Source organism: Dipodomys spectabilis, unplaced genomic scaffold (genome assembly GCF_019054845.1).
Source record: "Dipodomys spectabilis isolate Male_0828 unplaced genomic scaffold, ASM1905484v1 ptg000019l, whole genome shotgun sequence".
Taxonomy (NCBI): Eukaryota; Metazoa; Chordata; class Mammalia; order Rodentia; family Heteromyidae; genus Dipodomys; species Dipodomys spectabilis.
The window spans coordinates 18451473-18472074 of record NW_024870696.1 but is presented as its reverse complement, the minus strand read 5'-3'; the positions used below and the strand labels follow the sequence as shown (position 1 = coordinate 18472074).

General features: G+C 39.8%; 1 protein-coding gene across 15 annotated transcripts in view; it reads left to right on the top strand.

Moving 5' to 3' along the window:
• Positions 1-20602, top strand: part of Rabgap1l (RAB GTPase activating protein 1 like) — a 466677-nt gene that overhangs the window by 440322 nt on the left and 5753 nt on the right. For 13 of the 15 annotated variants that reach the window (XR_006146840.1, XM_042674520.1, XM_042674521.1 and 10 more), the window contains 5 exons: positions 7330-7440; positions 9302-9406; positions 13456-13539; positions 16224-16295; positions 19798-19995. Coding sequence is in view for 14 of the 15 variants with exons in the window: in XM_042674520.1 (XP_042530454.1) it covers positions 7330-7440; positions 9302-9406; positions 13456-13539; positions 16224-16295; positions 19798-19995 (570 nt within the window). In the remaining variant the exon portion in view is untranslated. Of the gene's footprint in view, positions 1-2635; positions 3425-7329; positions 7441-9301; positions 9407-13455; positions 13540-16223; positions 16296-19797; positions 19996-20602 lie in introns of those variants that run through there. The other 2 variants (XM_042674533.1, XM_042674534.1) reach the window with 2 other exon arrangements.

Genomic DNA, 20602 nt, shown 5'->3' with positions numbered 1-20602 from the left:
GCCCCAGGTCAATAGCAATCCCTCTTAGCCTCTTAGCATAGCATACCATATGGCAAGAGAAAAAGACTGAATGTTTTTAAACGTTCATAAATATCAGATAATAAGATATTCTAAGAGGTGTTTCAGTTTAATGCTTTTCCTTGTATTTCAAGGCATGCATAGAGTTGAAGGTAAAAATCCAACAATGAAGAGTTGACTTTCACTTCTTGCTACATTGGTGTAAAAATGTGTTTTTTGTTTCTTTTTAAAACAGGTCATATCAGGTTATATCACTGCACTTCCTGTAACTAACACTTCAGTTTTAAACTGCAAATAAAAAGAAGTAGCAGTGTTGGTATAAATTTCAATTCCCGCACCGCAAGCCTGGTGAGAATGTTCTATATTATGTAATGGTGATGGTGCACAATTTTAGGAATATACTGAAACCACTGAATTGGAGACTTTCATGCATAGTTTTGTGATACATACATAAATTAACTCTTCCCAAAACAATCCCTAAGCAAAATGCTCTTGGGGTACTGGCCTCTAGCCCTCATTTGTGAACACCAAGTCACACCTGCAGTACTATGTAGAAGTCATCCTTGTGAGAAAGAGACTTTCTTGTCAAAATTCTAGCTAACTAGTGATCATTGATCCTATGTATATACATATTTTTAGGGAAAAGACCAATATAAGTGAGTGGTACATTTATTTTTAGTGGTTCTCATTAAGTTTGAGGTAGAATATGTTGTTCCTAGGGATACATATGTATATACCCATGGAGACATAACCATATAGGGATAGGTAGCACATATATATGCCCACTGTGTTACTTATTTGGTCTTAGCCTCAGTTTGTATTTGAAACTTTCTGAACACCGTCATGACTGCTGAGAGCCTCTACTGTTCTTTTACTATTTAGCTTGTATTTCGGTTTGTAAATTTACCAACAAGGTTCAAATGGGGGAAATGTGGGCTGTGGAATACGTAAAAGGTATTTTCTTTTTTGTTGTTCTCAGAAAACATACACTGATGGATTTAAAAACACAGCTAATTAAGTTTGGTGAATCTCCCAAAGCACAATAAAGGTAATCCGTTCTTGCTGAGAAAATCCTAGAAAGAATCTTGGTTTTGAGGCACAGATATATTATAAATATCTAAATTTCTAATGGAAATAACTTATCCATGTTCAGTACAATTAAATGTATAATGTTCAACTTCCTTCTGTAGGTTAGACATAGCAACTTTAAAAAACAAAATCATATCTAATTCCAGGACTAGGTGTGTGAATCAATATGGAAGGCTTGCGTAGGAAAGCCCTGAGTTTATTTAATCCCCAGGACCACAAAAAATAAAATAAGAATGTAATTCACATAGAAGATGATTCCTTTAAAGATTCCTATAAATCTACATAATTTTTGCAGATACCATTTAATTATACATAGTAAAAATATTTAAACAATTACAAGTTTAGCAATACTGTATCATCTTCCATATCAAGTTATTTTGAGAAATTATTATATTCTTTGACTTGACTAAATTTCTTACCTGTGAAACAAACAAGGCACTGTGTGTTGGGTCCTTCCTTTTGCATAGAAGTCAATATAGGTAAATCCATCTTGGAAGAAAATATTGTTCTACCAATGAAAATAAGCTTATACTTTATTTCTTCACAAAGACCCTTGTTGGCTTTCAGAAATATTTACTTTTTGAAATAATGTACTTTTAATGAGTAGTAATGGACACAAGGATGATTTCTATCTGCCTATGATACTTTAACAATAAATTTCAGGATGTCACTTAGTTTTTGAGCTTGGATAACAATGAATTCATTGTTCTAAGATTTTTTTTTTTTTTAATGCAAGCTGGAATCCTGCTGCGGCTTCTTAAGCATATAGCTAACAAAGGCGCTAAAGACAATTCCTGATGATGATGATTCACTGACTCGGTTATAGTTAACATATGAGGGGCCATTGAAGTGTTAAAGACATTAGAAATTTCTAAGTGTATTTACTGATGAGCTTCAGAATTCTCCAAACTGTTCTTTTAGCTTTTAGAAATTTTTTTCCTCCTGTTGAAAGAAAACTGACACTAATAAGTTTCTAATAATCTATAGGCCATTCATCTTTTTAAAATCTTGTTTGTGTGCTAGAACTTAGAGCAAAGATCCACAAGCAATGGCCTATGAGTCAAATCTGCTCAGTACTGTTTGGGGTGAATAAAGTTTTATTGGAAAACAGCCACATCTTTTGGTTGACATCTATCAATGTTTTGCACAACAATGGCAGAATGAGTACAACTTGGACTTGTGGCCTGCAAAGCCAAAAATCCTTACTCTAACCCCTGTGCTAAAGTATAATCCATGATTGTTTTTGTAATGCTTAAAGAATTGCAGTCTCATTTGCAAAGTGTCAACATTACTGACAAGATTTGGTTTTTAGTTTAACATCTAAATTTTTTAAAAATTTCCACTGGAAAGGTAAAATTGGATGTGATGAGAAAAAGAAGATTTCTTCCTCAATTTTCATTTTTCAGACAAAATAGAGATTTAAACAGTTATCTGTAAGCATTTATCTTTGTAGATTAAAAAAAACATACTGTGAAAGTTTTCAATATGTTGATTATCAGTTTATTTAAGAGTGACTCAAAAGAAAGCATGTAAGATTTGAGAATGTTGTTGCTGATAAAATTGCACTGTGTCTTTTAGCGAAACATTTTTTCCTGACCCTTGAATGTCTTTTATAACATGTGCCAAGAATTCATCATAGCAGCAGACAACACACCCAAAATATTGAGCTATGGTTTATAGTCTCCTCCTTCCTCGTCATTTTTTCCCTGAAAGCTGAGTTTATTTTCTTTTAACTGCCAACTCCATTTCTCTGGTTTCACATCTTGGAAGAAATGACACAATCCCTTGAACTGCTGCACCCAGCCTCCAGGAAGAAGTGAATTGAGATTAGGTCTTCTTTTGCATTTTCCTGCACAGCAAGTTCATTCTTCTGCCTGTTTGCAAAATGAACTATTTTGCAAGGCTTCTAACCTTGTCATAGGAGGAAGTTCCTTCTACCCAGCTTTAATAATGCAGCATCAACAACTCACACTATTGCTAATAGTCCCCCACAGCATTTTCATCAGTCATGCAAGCTGCAAATAGCAGGGTAGAGAGGGAGGAGTTTGGAGCATAAGTTTTCCTGAGTTGAGACTTGCCCACTGGCTCCCTCAAGTACACTTTCTTCCTTTGAATGTGTGTAGTCACAGAGAGAACTTAAGCGTCTGTGGCATTCTAAGGAAAAACAAAGAATCGCATTAACAAATGTCTCTTTTTGTTACTGCCATTTCATAAATGTATTAGTAGGTGTGCAATTTCATTGGATATTTCTTTTTTTTTTTCAATTGTCTTTGTACCTATGATTGAAAACGGTAGTTGGTCTATGACTTTTGAGGAGGTAAGTTTTAATCTGTGTATGTCTGTATCTGTGTCTGTCTCTGAAAAAAAAAATGCAGTATCCTCCTCCCAAAAGTTACTAACCAAACTTTCCTGGCTGTCCAGTTCCTGTGCAGGGGGTAGGGGAGGGTGACTGGTAAGGAAAGGTGTGATATATATTTTGTTCAAGCGATGTGAGAAGGTAGGTTTCAGACAGCATGGTAGGAGTTTTCAGGCTTATGTTACCAGTGCCTCTATAATCTTTTTGGAAAAGAAAGGGAAATAGTCTTCCTGTTTTATTTACAGGCTCTGATCTTTCGGCACCCTTGTTTTCTGTAAAAATCTCTGCTGACTGAGGTTATACCAATGGGTGTACCTTGCCAACCTTTCAAAATGAGCCAAGCAAGGTGACTTCCTTCTCCTAGCCCATCACACCTAACTCTATTCTCTAGTGGGAAGGCAAACTTTTTCTTAAATTACTTCTGAAAATAGTGTTGGCTCCTTGGGAAAGACAGCTAAGTTGTAATCTCCATTATCCCTGGGTCTGTATGGACAAGTTCTGTGTAGAAAACCCCATCTCAGAACCTGTAGCACCCAAGAGCATTCAATGTACTGGAGGGATACCTCCCCACTCAGACTTATACTTTGGAGGACGATACTGCATTTTTGGCCCTGTAACTTGCTTTCCCTTGTCTGTGAGTTCAGGGTGGAGTCTGATACTTCCCACTGGGCTGCTTGCTTTGCAGACACCAAACTGAAGCTGCTAGCTAAAGCAAAAGCTGCTTGCCCCTGTCAGTCTGCTTTTTAAGGACCCTCAGACACTTAATTTCTCCCACCTGCACTCCAACCCCTGTGCATCAGGGAGGAAGGGTTCAGGTTGTGGCAGTCGTTGTAAGGAGAGGTCATAGTGTATACACTCACATTTTGCTTCTGTAATATACAGTCCATCAGGCTCTTGTTACTGATGAAACCACTGCGTAGGTAGGCTTTTCAGTACTTGCTTCAGGTACTTTCCCACAAACATCATATGGCTTCACCTGGAGGTTAACTCAATTCGAAGCCTATAACTAACCTGAAAAACTGGTAGCTACTTCTTTTTTTTTTTTTTCAGTCATCAGCCCTGAACTCTGGGCCTGGGCCCTATCCTTCAGCTCTTCAGCTCAAGGCTAGCGCTCTACCACTTGAGCCACAGCGCCACTTCCAGCTTTTTCTGCTTATGTGGTGCTGAGGAATCGAACCCAGGGCCTCATGTATGCAAGGCAAGCACTCTACCACTGAGCTACCTTCCCTGGTAGCTATTTCATTTGCGCCAAATTAACATAATGTAAATAATAGTTGAGGAAGCATTTTGTACCTTGGAGTTCTGGGAATACATTTTCAGAGAAGCAAGACACTTAACTCTGGAACTGGTATTGAAGTAATCTTATCTTGGTCTCTTGAAGAGCTTTATCAAGAAATGAGAAAAATCTCTTCCCCACCCTAGCAGTCTGCATTGTGAAATAATGTTGAAGTTGTGCTGCGTAATTCTCCTTTTTCCTGACAAGAAGAAATTTTATTGAAAAAGTTTCTAGAAAAAGCTTCACTCTAGAGCTTTTAAATTTCCTGCAAGTACATAAGTTGTTCAAAAATTCTCTAGATCCCACTAAAAATCCATTTCTTTGGCAAAGAGGGAAAAGATAGACTGTTGCATTCCTATTTTCTAATGTATCATTTTTCATACTTGTATAGCAGAGTAGAACTTGTGTAGGTTGAAGAAACTGAATCCAGTGAGTCTTAAGTTGCTCCCACAAATTTGTACATTCTTTTTCCAGATGGGCTGGAAACTGGATTCCTGACAGGACAGATTTTTTTTTTTTTAATCCAAGTAAACAGTACGTTTATGTAAAAGTCTAAGGAAAGACGTGAAAGAGAGTGGCCAGATCTCCATCACTACAGGGGTCCTAAAGAGGAGCCCACTAGAGTGCTTGCTGGGAGAATTGCTGTAAGGACAGCAATTTTGTGACTTGGTCACAAGGGAAAGTCAGGATGATTGGTTTGACCAGGACCTAATAGGAAGAGGCATCTTTTGCTCATGTTAACATTTTATGCTTCCTACTGTACTTAAAATCTTAAATTGCCTTTTTTTTAAAAAACAAAATTAAAAAAAATCATGTCACAAACGTATTTCTGTGGAAAACATGTATGCATTAAAAAAGAACAATACTAAAGACAATCTACTATTCACAGTATCTGTTTATATGTTATAAAAGGACTTACCAGTTTTTTTTCCTAGAAGATGTCATATTCCCTCTTATTTATTTTCTGTGATATTTTAGCAGTGTATTGGATTTTACTGCATATATATATATATATATATATTTAATATTGAAATGATTTGGAGTGTGTGTGTGTGTGTGTGTGTGTGTGTGAAACCAGGGTTTGAACTCAGGAATTCCCACTTGCTGAGTAGGCCACACCCCAGTGTTTCTACCATTTTTTTAGTAGACATCTTTCATTTACATTCCCATACTTTTCTGAACTATTTTTTTCCAAAAGAAAAGGCAGAGTCAAAATATAAGTTCATCCTTGAAGTCCTATGTTGGCCTTTCCTGGTTGTGGATCCTTGGCCTCCAAGAAAGTCTCAGGCTTTGCCCTTCCCATCTGTTTTCTGGACCTTTTTATTAAAAGCAAAGGCAAAAAGAGATATTTGATCCTCCTTTCTTGGTAGTTCTATAGAAGATAAAATTAACTTTGCCCCACCTAGTAGGTGTGAAACATGTATTTGTCTTGTCTTTTATCGGCTCTGTCTGGTTTTGCCACCTTTGCAGAGTGTAGAAGTAGGAGTGTAAATCTAAAAGCCGGAAGGTCTTCTCATTGAAGTTTTTCCTTGTCAGCTCTTTTCAATCCTAGTAACTACTGGTAGTAGCAAAGAAAGCACTTTTGATATTTTCGTAGAGAAGATACTAAATTACTATTCTGAAAGTAGATATAAGCATACTAATTTCATCATGTCTAAAGAATATACCTTGCTCCATGTATTAATCATTTGGTTCTTTTTTTTTTTTTTTGCCAGTACTGTTTGGATTCTGGACCTTGCTCTCTCCCTTAGCTTTTTTTCTCAAGGCCAGTACACTACAATTTAAGCCACTCCTCCATTTCTGGCTTCTTGCTGGTTAATTGGAGATAAGCATCTCTTGAGTAGCTAGGTTTGCAAGTCTAGCTACTGGTACTGGGCTCATCTAATAACTTTGTTTCATATTGTTCCTGGGAGTTTCCTGGAGGGAGGGTGTAGTTTGGTAATTTATTTTCCAAAATTCTTTTAATCTGACACTTGAACAAAATGAAACAAACCTTTAGAAATTTATTATAGGAACTATTGTTTTAAACAACACAAAAATAGATGTTCAGAAAAGTAAATATATTCTTATTCAAGGACTAAAAATTTACCAGCTAATAGCAGAGTGGTAAACCCCTGTATTTTGATTCTGGATTTAACGTTCTTCAATATTCTTTATAATTTTGAATCCTGATATTGACAAAACAGTCTGAAGAAATGTCTGCTGTCATCCCTGCTCTGTCTTAAGGTTACTCTTGAAGTCAGAGGTGGAGCCACAAGGATTGAGAGTACATTTGGAAATTTGCTGTCTGTGGTACATTTTTTTCTAATGAAGTTCTGTCTGGGGGGCGGGGAGGGGGGGTCCTAGGCGTCAACTGTTAGCTTCACTGGATAGAGTGCCGCAATTGTCCTGCATCTGCACTGCTAGCCAAACTCACTGTTGTTTCCCAGACAGCAGCAACCTGCCTTCCTGTGCCACTCGCCTTCGCCTTGTTACACTTTGAAAGTTCACCTTGTTGTTGCTGCTTGATTTTCCTCACCAGTACTTTGTTCATTTCTGCTCCTGTATGCTGACACTAATGCTGCCCTCTGGCTGTTGCTTTATTCTGCAGAAGGAGAATCGAAGATTACAGGAGGCCAGCATGAGGCTGGAACAAGAGAATGATGACCTCGCTCACGAGCTGGTAACCAGCAAAATTGCTCTGCGGAATGACTTAGATCAGGTAAATTTGTCATCCTCCACACAGAAATGAGACTATGACAACTTCCTCAAGGGCAAGGACTGTGTTGTTCCCTGCATTCCCCACAGGCGCTGCCTGTTAGATAAATGGGTTGCAAGAGGATGGCTTGTGCCATTTGAAGAGGGTGGAAAATGCAAGCCTGTGACATGCTTGGATCATTTACAAGCAGCATTTGTGACATACATTTTTCATATCTCTGAACTTCTCTGGTCCCCTTCTTTTTATCAGTACTTTTCTAGACCAAGAGCTACCAGCATGCTTACCTAAGAATATTAGTCACCACAAATAGCCACTCTGACATTTATAGAAACCTACTTTTTCATTCCAGTAAGGATTCTCATCTAAGCCAAGTGTGGTGGTCCAGGCTTATAATCCTAATTCTTTGGTAGCTGGAGACAGGCCATTGCTGGCAATTAGCAGAGACCCTATCTGAAAAACAAGCTAAAAGCAAAATGGCTGATTGTGTAGCTCAAGTGGTGCTAAGAAAACACAAGACCCTGAGTACAATCCCTTGTGCCACAAAAATAAATTAATAATCATTGTCATGTATAATAAATGTGAAGCCCTATATGAGACATGTTAAGAATTGAATTGTTGTATTGACAGGCACGTTAGGGACTAAGAAGCAGTCCTATTTGGTATATTGGCATAAAAAGTATTGGTATAAAGTGTCTATCTCATAGGGATTAAGTAAGACTCATGGTAACTTCTCATTACAGTGCTATCAAGAGAAATAGGAGAGACTGGACAGCAGAGCTGGTTTAGATACTTTTTGCAGGGTGTTAGAAAAGAGGCAGTGAGGGCTGGGAAGGTGGCTTAGTGGTAGAGTGCTTGCCTTGCATGCATGAGGCCCTGGGTTCGATTCCTCAGCACCACATAAGCAAAAAAGAAAAAGCCGGAAGTGGCGCTGTGGCTCAAGTGGTAGAGCGCTAGCCTTGAGCTGAAGAGCTGAGGGACAGCACCCAGGCCCAGAGTTCAGACCCCACGACTGGACCCAAAAACAAAAAAAAAAAGAAAAGAGGCAGTGATTTGGTTCTTGAGCAGCTGCTAGGTGGGACTCAGAGCCTGTATTCTGCCATATGAGTGTGAGTCTGGAACCCAAAAGATGAACCGAGCCTGGGGGTGTAAAGTAGGCTGTGTTAACTACATTAAATATACACAAGTGATTTTTCAGTTAATTCTGGTTGTATGTTCAAGTTAAAACCAGAAGATTTTCTCTTGCGTTCTTCCTGGCCATTCTCAAAGCAGTCTTTTCTGCTTGGATTTTTGGTCCAAATTTTAGTTTCCCACCTGCATCTTTATGTCATAGGTTCCTAGTCTTCATTTCTGCTTATTCTATTCACTGACCTGTGTGATCAGCCTTGTGGACCATCTAGTCCTTGAATTTTCCCATCTGTTACCTAGACCAGCTTGTCCACTTGTACTCTTCAAATCCTCCCCAGTTACTACCAGTAAGAAGCGTCTATGAGGCTCCAGCTCTCACCAGATCCACCAACACAGATTAAGTGCAGTTCTGAGAAGTATGAAGAGAATATGGATTTAGATGTCATTCACATCTAAATTCAGATCATGTTTGTGATATTAAATGTGTCAAATAAGACAGCTTATTTGATCTCTCTAAATGTAAAATTATTATTGTTGTCATCAAGATTAGGAATAATGTATACCAAGTACCTAGCACATAGCTGGACAGAAGAAACAACCTCCTCCCCTCCCCACCCCCACTCCTCCCAGTGATCTAGAAGGGAACAGAACTTGCGGTAATTGCAGAGATTCACTTTGGAGAAAGCATACTCACATTTTCATCACCTTCTTTATGGCTATGTTATGTCTTGGCTTTCAGGCAGAAGACAAGGCAGATGTGCTGAATAAAGAGCTCCTCCTGACCAAGCAGAGACTGGTGGAGACTGAGGAGGAGAAGAGAAAGCAAGAGGAAGAGACTGCCCAGGTAGAAGGCACATGTGGGCTTTTCTGTTCACTTATATGTAGATCAGGAGTTGATTAATGCCATAAAACAGGTAACATCAGTTAATTTTGAATGAAGAGACATGCAAAAGCAGTAAATGTTATGTCTTGCCATTACCTTTGCAAGGTGTTAGAAGAGGAAGCAGTGATTGTGCCTGGAAAACTTCTTAGGGATTCACCTTTACTGAGCTATCTAGCAAAAGTGATGAGTTTTCACTAAGTGTAGTAACTTGAAATTATAATCTAGGAGTTTTGACGAATCTTAAAATTTCCTCTAAGATAACTGACTTTTCTGAAGTAGTTTATGAGCCTTGCTAAACTAAAAACCTACATACAGTAAGCAGTCTCTGCCTGTGGGGGTTTACCACATGGCCCCTGCCTCAGGTAGTTAGGCTTAGGTTTCCTGATTCATGCATAGAAGAGAGGGAGGCAGCCTTCCTCTCAGTGCTTACAGACCTGCACCCAGGGGCACACAAAGAAATCCTTTGGGGACCCATGATGCCTTGTACTTTGGTGTGAATTGTGTAGCTAATCAGACTAAACAGACCCTGGCAAAGGAGCAGCCCAGGGAACTTCCTGCCTCAGGAGGTGGGGCTTGTAGCTTCAGTGAGGAAAACCAAGCTGCTTCCCCATTGTTCTTCACGGGGCATCCCACCAGGGTGCTGAGGATTAGACTGTGGCTCCGACAAATGCTTACACGTCTACTGTCAGGAACTTGTTTGAATTTTACTTATAAAATGAGGGGTCGGTAATACTACATGTAAAATGGAATATAAGGCAATTTAAAGACCTTCATCCTAGCAACCAGAAAAAAAGTTCCAGTGAAGTCACACAAAGAGAGATGTGTTATTTAGCACTTGCCAGGATTCATAAAAGATGTTCTGTGATTTTTTCCCCCCCCATTAGGGTGTTAAAAATTTAAGTCTCTGGGCTGGATGCTAATGGCTCATGACTGTAATCCTAGCCACTAAGGAGGCTGAGGTCTGAGGATTATGGTTTGAAGCCAACCCAGGCAAAAAAAAAAAAGAAGAAGAAGAAAAACTCCATGAGATTCTTATCTTCAGTTAACTAGCAAAAAGTTGAAAGTGAAGCTGTGGCTCAAATGGTAGAGCGCTAGCCTCTCAGGGACAGAACCAAGTTCAACTCCCAAGACTGGCACAACAACAAAAAAGTCTCTGATACTTAGTGTGGCTCAAGGCTTTGTTTTTTGTTTTATTTGACTCAAACGTAACTGTGGAGGGGGTAATTATTCAATTTGTAAATTCCCTGTGTTTCCTGATGGCTTTGGTTGTTGTTATGTCTTTACCTGTGGTTTCAAGGGACCACATTAGAATTCCAGATGAAGACACAGCTATTGCCAAATAGATACCTGCCCTGTGGTTCTAGAGATAACTATGAGCTCTTGAGTGACTGATAGCTAATTTAGGAAGGGATATAGGGAAGGGTAGGAAGTCTGTCCAGAAATCAGTATAGAGTAGGCATTGTTTATGTCTTAAATTGAAGAATGCAAAGCACAGATGAATCAGTGCCCTTAAGTTGCTTTAAAAATTTTAGATGTAGCAGATGTTAAAAACTTTCAAAAATGTGATAGATTCCAATGATAAATTGCAATATAGGGGCTGGGAAGATGGCTCAATGGTAGAGCGCTTGCCTTGCATGCATGAGGCCCTGGGTTCAATTCCTTAGCACCACATAAGCAAAATGAAAAAAGCCGGAGGTGGCGCTGTGGCTCAAGTGGTAGAGCTCTAGCCTTGAGCTGAAGAGCTGAGGGGCAGCGCCCAGGCCCAGACTTCAGGCCCCACAACCGGACCCCCCCAAAAAAAACAAAAAAAAATGGCAATATGTAAATTAGCCAGTATAGAATAACAGTAATTATGAATGTTGCCATGCAGAATGTAGCTCTTTGTTGTTGTTGTATTTTTAATGTCCTTAAAATTTTACCAGTTTTTTGTTTGTTTTTCTTGGTCCTGGGACTTGAACTCTGGGCCTGGGCATTGTCCCTTAGCTCTTCGGCTCAAGATGAGAACTCTATCACTTGAGCCACAGCTACTTCTGGTTTTCTGGTGGTTTATTGGAGATGAGAGTCTCATGGACTTTCCTGCTGGGGCTAGCTTTGAACCGTGATTCTCAGATCTCAGCCTCCTTAGTAGCTAAGATTATAGGCGTGAGCCACCCACACCCAGCTCCTGTTTTTTCTTTTCTTTTTTAAACTTTATGGACATTTACTGGCATGGAAAAGATACAGTGTGCTTCCTCAACACTTGTTTCTGCCCTCAGTATACTTTACTATATTTTCCGTATTCTGAAGGTCACTTGTATTCTGTTTCTCCTAGCCCCTTTTTCTACCCTTAAAGCCAGCTCCTCATAGCTTCTTTCTGATCAAGCTGCAGTAAGCATGTCTTCCATATCTGCCTCTGATGGTTGTTCTGCTTTCCTCCAGCTTTTTAAAAATATTAATATAAATTAATTGTACAATAAAGTTTAATTGTGAAATAAATATGAAGTACTTTTTATCAAATTTGCCCTATCTTTACTCTTTCTTAATATTTTTCCCCTTTATTCCCTCCTTTTGTTTAAAAACAATTTTTGATGGGTCTTATTATGCTATTTTTATATAAGTAAAGTAGCTCTACAATTATCACTCTCTTGTCACACTTTTATTTTCCCTCTCTCCCCACCCACTGGTCCTTATGCCCAAATAATCCTTTTTATACAATCATGTCAGTTTTTTGTGTTTTGTTTTTTTTTTTCCGGTCATTGGGCTGGGAAGGTGGCTCAGTGGTAGAGCGCTTGCCTTGCATGGGGCTTGAACTCTGGGCCTGGGCGCTGTCCCTCAGCTCTTCAAGTCAAGGCTAGTGCTCTACTACTTGAGCCACAGCGCCACTTCTGGTTTTCTGGTGGTATATTGGAGATAAGAGTCTCATGGCCTTTCCTGCCCAGGCTGGCTTTGAACCGTGATCCTCAGATCTCAGCCTCCTGAGTAACTAGGATTACAGGTGTGAGCCACAGGTCCCGGGGGTCCCCCCACCCCCCTGCCTTTTTTTAGATCTAGATTCTACATATGAATAAAACCTTACCAGTTTATCTTACTACATTTGTCCTACCAAGTGAGTTTGGTTTATCTCACTTAACACAATAATCTCTAGTGTTTATCCACTTTCTAAAGAATGAAGTACCAGTTGGTTTTTGCTTATTTGATTATTTGCTTGGTCAGCAACCTAAAAGAATAAAATTCCTTACTTTATATCTCTTCATCTTTTTTGTACCTAGAATTCTACTGTGGTGGGGTTACAAAAATAGCTGACTTTAAGAATACACTCATGACTTCACATCTCACTGACTGTAACAAGTTCCTGTATGATGTGTCATTCAGCTCCTTCTAAACTCGCTTCCTGAATCTTCTGTTCTCAAGAGCTCTAAGCTTCTCCCATCTTCTCCTGATTCCAAAGCCTCTTGTCCCTCCCTTCAGAGAGGTAACAGCCCTGGCAGTATAGAGAAGGCCTAAAATGGTTTTTCAATCACATCAAGAGAAAAAGTCCAGCATTCAGTATTGTTTTGCAATTTTTTTTTTTTGGGGGGGGGGGTCCGGTCATGGGGCCTGAACTCTGGGCCTGGGCACTGTCCCTCAGCTCTTCAGCTTAAGGCTAGCCCTCTACCACTTGAGCCACAGCCCCACTTCCGGCTTTTTTCTTTTTTTGCTTATGTGGTGCTGAGGAATGGAACCCAGGGCCTCATGCATACAAAGCGCTCTACCACTGAGCCACCTTCCCAGCCCTGTTTTGCAGTTTTGTAGACTCATAATAATGCTGGCTTATGAATGGACTAATGGAGCAGTGTGTTTATCAACTAGATAGTAAGCACAACAGTTTTATAATAGGCTGCTTGTATTCCTTCTACTGTACAGAAAAGACACATACATTATTGGCTTTTCAAATTACAGTTATCGTAGGTGGAAACTGAGTGAGACTTTTGTATATAGATGTTTGTGTAAATTTATGAAGATTTTTGCCTGAATCCTGTTTCTTTTTCTAGCTAAAAGAAGTCTTCAGGAAGCAGCTAGAGAAGGCAGAATATGAAATAAAGAAGACAACAGCTATTATTGCTGAGTATAAACAGGTAATGTGCTGTTGTGCATTTTGTTGCTATAAAAATTACTTTTTAGGGCTGGGAAGGTGGCTCAGTGGTAGAGAGCTTGCCTCACATGCATGAGGTCCTGGGTTCGATTCCTCAGCACTACATAATCAGAAAAAGCTGAAAGTGGTGCTGTGGCTCTAGTGGTAGGGTACTAGCCTTGACCTGAAGAGCTGCGGGACAGCGCCCAGAGACCCAGAGGCCCCATGGCTGACAAAAATAAAAATAACAAAAAAAATTACTTTTTACTTCTTTTTTTTCTTTGTTTTTAAATTTTTAAGAGCAGTTTTTAGAGATACTAAACATAGTATGTCATTCTCTTCCTTTGAAATAAGCAGTGGTTGGACTTGAAAGGTCAAATTTATCAAAATAATTTGTTGGTTATTTACAATGTTTGGTCGATTTCTAAAGTGGGAAACATTATTACCATTGACATCCTTTTCCTAGTGGCAGTATTTGCCTCTCCGAGAAATTGGCATGAACTGGCAGTAGCCAGTGGATCAGATTCCCCTTGGCTCTCACAGTACCGAATGCAGATACTTTTTCCTATGCAGGCCAGTGCTAGCTAGAAGCTTTCTACTATGAACTTTAAAATGCACTTTTGACAGAGGGCTTTCTCTCCTTAAAGATGTTTCTAGCTCTGTCAGCAGGGTGGTCCTACGAAACACATGTTCCAGCTCCAGTTGTATCTTTCTGTCCCTCCTATTGGCCAGACATGGCCATGACCCTTCCTTGCTAAGAGATCCAGAATAGGTTATTCATATTCCAGGCTTCCTGAATTGAAGTGTCTTATGACATGTTATCTAAGTGAGGATTTCCCTGAGATCACCAGCTGCACAAAGGACATCGAAATCTGATGTGTAACTTTTTAAGTGTTTTTTTCCTGCTTAGAAGTGGTATTTTTTTTTTTTTTTTGCAGAAAATAAGAAAAAAAATTGTACAAGGAAAATAAGCCTTTTTTAATCTCACTAATTAGAAATACCCCTTAGAATGTTGGATATGCATTGTTCTGATATAAATAAATGTTACATGAATATATTTATAATGCATATAAGCAGGATGAACTACATTATTCATACTATTTTTGGAAGTATATTTAGTTAACATAATATGCATATATTTTATGTATTTTTTATTTTATGTATTTTATATAATATATTTTATTAGGATTTATATAGGATTTTGTAAGGATCAGTAGTAAAGTACTTACTAATATGTACAAAGCCTGGGTTTGGTCCTCACAAATAACAAATAAAAGGATTTCTTGTACTCATGGAAGATATATTTTTTTAGAAACAAGGTTTTAGAACCATCTTACTGTCTTTTATGGTAGTAACATGTTTACTTAATTCTTTTTATTTGTGAGGCTTGATTGTTCAGGGGACTGAAAGATGAGTTGATCTCATCTCTCTTCTCTAGAAGCTTATCTTTTAATGCAGAGGGTAATACCTGTGCAACTGTAAGCGGAAATGGAACTTACTATGTATGAGAAATTGGAGCTGTGCTTCAGAGGCTAGGTGAGACCGGGTATATGGAGATGGATAGAAAAGGTGAAAAGAGGGAATTGCCACAATGAGCAAAAAATGTTTTTGTTTGACTAAAGATTCAAACACAGAGAGAAGCATAGGTACACTGGGGCCTGGAAATGTCAGGGCTGGGCTGAAGAGTTTGGATTTGTTTGTAATATGACGGTTTTTGTGTACATGTGTCTGTCCAGTGGCTTGACCTTAGAGCTGTGGCATTGTCCTTTTCCTTCAAGGTTAGTGCTCTACACTTGAGTGAGCAACAGCTTCACTTTCAGCTTTTTGATGATTAATTGGAAATAAGAGTCTCACCCACCTTGCTCCTAGGCTAGCTTTAAATTGCAGCCCTCAGATCTCAGCCATTTGAGTAGCTAGGATTATCGAAGTAAGCCATAGGTACCAGGCCTGAAATAGGATTTTTTAATTAATTTTGTAGTACTGGGTTTTGAACACCATGGCTTTATGGCATGCTAGAATATCGTTGTCCATTTAAGCCACACCTCCAGCCCTTCTGTTTTTATTTTGTTTTTGAGCTGGGGTCTCACTAACTTTGCCCAAGTTAGCCTTGAACTTATGATCCTTCCATTTGTATCTTCTAAGTAGCTGGGATTACAGATTATGCATTACACACCTGGCTCTAGATAGCATTTTGAGCAGGAAAGTGGCTGCCTAGGAAAATGATGTTGGCACTACTCATACCATGAGGAATGCAGAACCAAGGGGGAAGATCTACAGACAAGTAAGAGGTTCATAGTAGAGTCAGTGTGCAATGAAACAGGGCCCAAACCAAAATAACTAGCAGTGAAAACAGAAGAGGAAAACAAGATTGTAAATTTTTTTCCAGACAAGATATGAAATGGAAAGTGATTGCCGACATTTTGAATTTGAGTAACCAGGAAAAGAGGTGTTTAGACATTAATGGGCACTGGGAGCCTGCCACCTGCAGATAAACTTCTTTGTCACACAGGCTTTCTGCTGCTTGTTGCAGAAATGACCAGTAGTTGTAGTGCTGTTTGTTTACAAAATGTCTTCTAGGATCAGATGTGCTGGAGAGCTTCATGATATATAAGCAGTTATGTATACCTGCATACTTCAAGAATCATTCCATTTTCTAGTAAAGAAACTTTTTTTTTTTTTTTGCCTTAGATCTGTTCCCAGCTAAGTACTAGGCTAGAGAAACAGCAAGCAGCCAGCAAAGAGGAGCTGGAGGTTGTAAAGGTAAGGCATGAACTTCTGTGAACTAATTTCTTCCAGATGTGGTCTCCTGAGTATTTTAAAAGGATTTCCTTGCTCATTTTGTTTTAAAGAAAAAATTATGAAGCGTAATATATTTCTCTTGTGCCTGGGTTGTGACCATCTTTCTGATGGGCACAGATATGTGCATGTCAGTGGTGTGAGCTGTCAAAATCAAGTGCTGGGAAAGTAGGTTAGGAGTTAAACAGCATTGTCAGTGAGGCCTCTGAACCTTATGGCATTTGGATGGGAACCTGACAGCTCACATCTCACGGTGTCTGAATTTATGTGGCTTCAGTGTGGGGCTTAGGAAGGTCATCCCATTACTTTCTTGAACAGTGAACACCACAGGCAATACAGAACTTGGCTGGAAGCCAAGTCTTTAGTGGTTTGTTTTCAAAGAAAACCTGTGGCACTCATTATATGCTGCCCTCTGGTGGTAAAACTTATTCTGTTGCTCTTATTTGAAAAAAGTGATTGCTTTTTTTTCAGAAGTGAAAGTAACCCACAAGGACTGGTATTCTTAAGAAGCCAGACCCAAAGAAACATAGGTTGCATGGTTTCCCTCATTTGTGGAAACTAGAATGTGCCTTTAAATTTACAAGTAAACACAAAGGGTAGTAAAAGACAAAATATACACTTGGACAGCATAAATTATACAAGTCTGAAGACATTCACACAGTGAAACCAAAGGAGGATATTCTTAGGAGAGGATCACAAAGTCTCAATATCTATGTGCATATGATCATATAAAATGATATTTATCAAAATGAACTCTAAGAAATGGGAACAAGAGGGAGTCCCCCCCCACTTGCTGTTTTGATTTCTTTACCTTTTTGTATTTGGGAGGATAAGAAGGGGTATAGATAGGGTGGGTCAAAAGATAAACAAATGCAGCAGTGATATTCTGTAGATACTAGGTTGAAAATGAACGATGTAACTTGTGGGTGGGGACAGGAGAGAAAAACTAGGAGAAATGGAGGGAAAGGGTAACACTGTTCAATAAGAAAGGTACTCAATACCTGACTTATGTAACTGTTACCCCTCTGCACATCACCTTTACAATAACAAGAAAAAAGAAAAAAATTCAAAAAAGAAGCACTGTTGGCTCAGTCAATTCTTTTTTTTTTTTTTTTTAATTTAATTTTATTTTATTTGAGATCATACTGTACAGAGGGGTTACAATTACATGGGCAGGATAATGCATACATTTCTTACCAAGCCTCCTCCTTTGTTTACCCTTTACCTCCCTTCCCGGCCTCCCCCCTCCCCCCCACCCAATCCTTCCCCCCCTCCCCCCCCCACCGACATTGTAAAGCTCGTTTTTTGACATGACATTTTGTACTTCTCATTGTTGCAACAGGTCCACCTGAATCCTTAAACGACTTGTTTGTCCCCATCTCCTCCACAAGTTATACTGACATCAAATATAGTGAAAGCGGGGGTTACACTGTGGGGGAGGGACATACAAAGCAACAAAGAAATAATCTTATAAATGCGTTAGAAAGGGCTCAGTCAATTCTTGAGACCTGACCCCCTTCCTCTGACCACACACAGGTTTGATACCATGTGTCTGGGCAATTTTGCATATAATTTAATGACATTGAAAAGTTATTTAAACTTTGGACTCCAGGTAAATAGAGGTAACATTACATGCTTCATAAGATAATTTTGAAAGTGAAAATAAGACTATGAATGTAAAATGCTTAGTTTTGGACTTAGCATCCAGTAAGTACTTTTATTTAAAACCTGAAATTATGAACATCTTTCTGACGCTAGAAAAAGTATTTTTTTCATTTCTTGTTAGAACATATCAATTTCACAAGGGAGAACTCAAATAGGATGGTTTCTTAGAAAAGTAAAGTCAAAAGTTCAGCAAAATAAAACACCAGGAAGTGAGTACTTGAAAGGGGTGGGAAGGGATCAAGGGGTGGATGAACGAAGAGAGAGGACTGGGAAGTGGGAAAATGCAGTCAAGAATCCAGCCAGGCACCAGTGGTAATTCTAGCTACTCAGGAGGCTGAGATCTGAGGATCGCTGTTCAAAGCCAGCTCTGGAAGAAAAGTCTGTGAAACTCTTTCTTTTTTTGGGGGGGGGGGGGGTTCAGTCGTAGGGCCTGAACTCTGGGCCTGGGCGCTGTCCCTCAGCTCTTCAGCTCAAGACTAGAGTAATTCTAGCTACTCAGGAGGCTGAGATCTGAGGATCGCTGTTCAAAGCCAGCCCTGGAAGAAAAGTCTGTGAAACTCTTTCTTTTTTTTTTGGGGGGGGGGGGGTCCGGTCATGGGGCCTGAACTCTGGGCCTGGACGCTGTCCCTCAGCTCTTCAGCTCAAGACTAGCACTCTACCACTTGAACCCAGCTCCTCAAGCATGCAAGGCAAGCGCTCTACCACTGAGCCACCTTCCCAGCCCTGTGAAACTCTTATCTCCAATAAACCACTCAAAAACTGGAAGTGGTGCTGTGGCTCACATGATAGAGCATTAGACTTGAGCTGAAGAGCTGAGAGACAGCGCCCAGGCCAAGAGTTCAAGCCCCATGACCAAAAAAAAAAAAAAAAAGAATCCAATGTATATCCTATAAAATTAAGAAGAGCAAGGAGAAAGTCAAATAGAAGGATGGGGAAGAATGTTAAAGGGGTGACATTGATCAAGATGTATTTATACACATAAACTGCTTTGTTAAAGGGCAACTAACTCCTTTGTACAACTACTTAAAGATTATAAAAATACTTAATAAAATAAGACAAAGGGGCTGGGAAGGTGGCTCAGTGGTAGAGCGCTTGCCTTGCATGCATGAAGCCCTGGGTTTGATTCCTCAGCACCACATAAGCAGAAAAAAAAAGCCAGAAGTAGTACTATGGCTCAAGTGGTAGCGCGCTAGCCTTGAGCTGAAGAGCTGAGGGACAGTGCTCAGGCCCAGAATTCAGGCCCCACGACCAGACCCCAAAAAAATAACAAAAAACAAAATTTCTAAAACAGATTTCAAAGACAGGCTATAATGCTTTCCCCTCTCCTCTCCCAACCCCCACCTCAATCCTGGGACTTGAACAGAGGGCCTGGGCTCTATCTCTGAGCCTCTTTGTGCTCAAGGTTAGCACTCCAGCACTTGAACCACAGCTCCATTTCTGGCTTTTTCTGAGTAGTTTATTGGAGATAAGAGTCTCACACGGACTTTTCTGCCCTGGCTGCCTTTGAACCATGATCCTCAGATCTCAACCTTCTGAGTAGCTAGGCTTACAGGCCTGAGCCACTGGTGCTCAGCTTCTAATACTCTTAAGACCTTTCTAGAAATTCTTAATGAAAAATGAATCCTTGTTTTGGATAATTGGAATATCTGTAAACTGTAACCAGTTTTGTCACAGCACCGGAAAACACCTTCAGAAATGAGACATTGTATGGCAGTAATCAGAGTTTTAAAACCCATGGTATCTGAAAGTGATTTCAACTATGAAACAGTTGGGTGTTGGTTATCTCTTTTGTATATTTTAGGGTAAAATGATGGCATGCAAACACTGCAGTGACATCTTCAGCAAGGAGGGTGCTTTGAAGCCAGCAGCTGTAAGTGGAGAGGACCAGGGGATGGAAGCAGACGATGAAAAGGACTCGCTCAAGAAGCAGCTGAGGGAGATGGAGCTGGAACTGGCACAAACCAAACTGCAGTTGGTGGAAGCCAAGTGCAAGATCCAGGTTGGTGACTTGATAAAAGTCCAAGAAGGAAAAATCAACAGCTAGTGGTCCAGCATGGCCTGGTACTTTCGAATTCCCTGACCTCGGTGTGCATCCTGCGACGTTGCTGTGTGTGCTGGGTGCATGTTCTGTCTACTGCTGTGCCCTGCAGAGCCACACTTCCATCATGTCTTTGTAAACATTGATAGAAACACATGATTTTACTTATTTTCTTTTCATGTTTTTCCTTAATGTTTTTTTTAAATTATCTCTAGTTATGAGAACTTAAGAATATGCTTTTTAGTTTACCCTGAGATTTTTGTTGTTGTTGTTGCTCAAGTCCTTTCTTGTGGAATTGGTCCCTTTGGTGGCTGATCCTGGAAATAAGATGAAGATTTTCCCTGCTGCTCATCTTTTAGGGCTGTTCTTCCTCACTCTCCCTTCCTCCTTTCCCCGCTTCTCCCTACCCTCCCTCCCTCCCTCCTCCTCCTCCTCTTTTTCCTTCCTTCCTTCCTTCCTTCCTTCGTTCCTTCCCTCCTCCCTCCTTCCCTCCCTTCTTTCCTTCCTCCCTCCCTTCCCTGCTCTTCCTCCTCCTTCTCCTTTTCTCTTCCTCCCTCCCTCCTCCCTC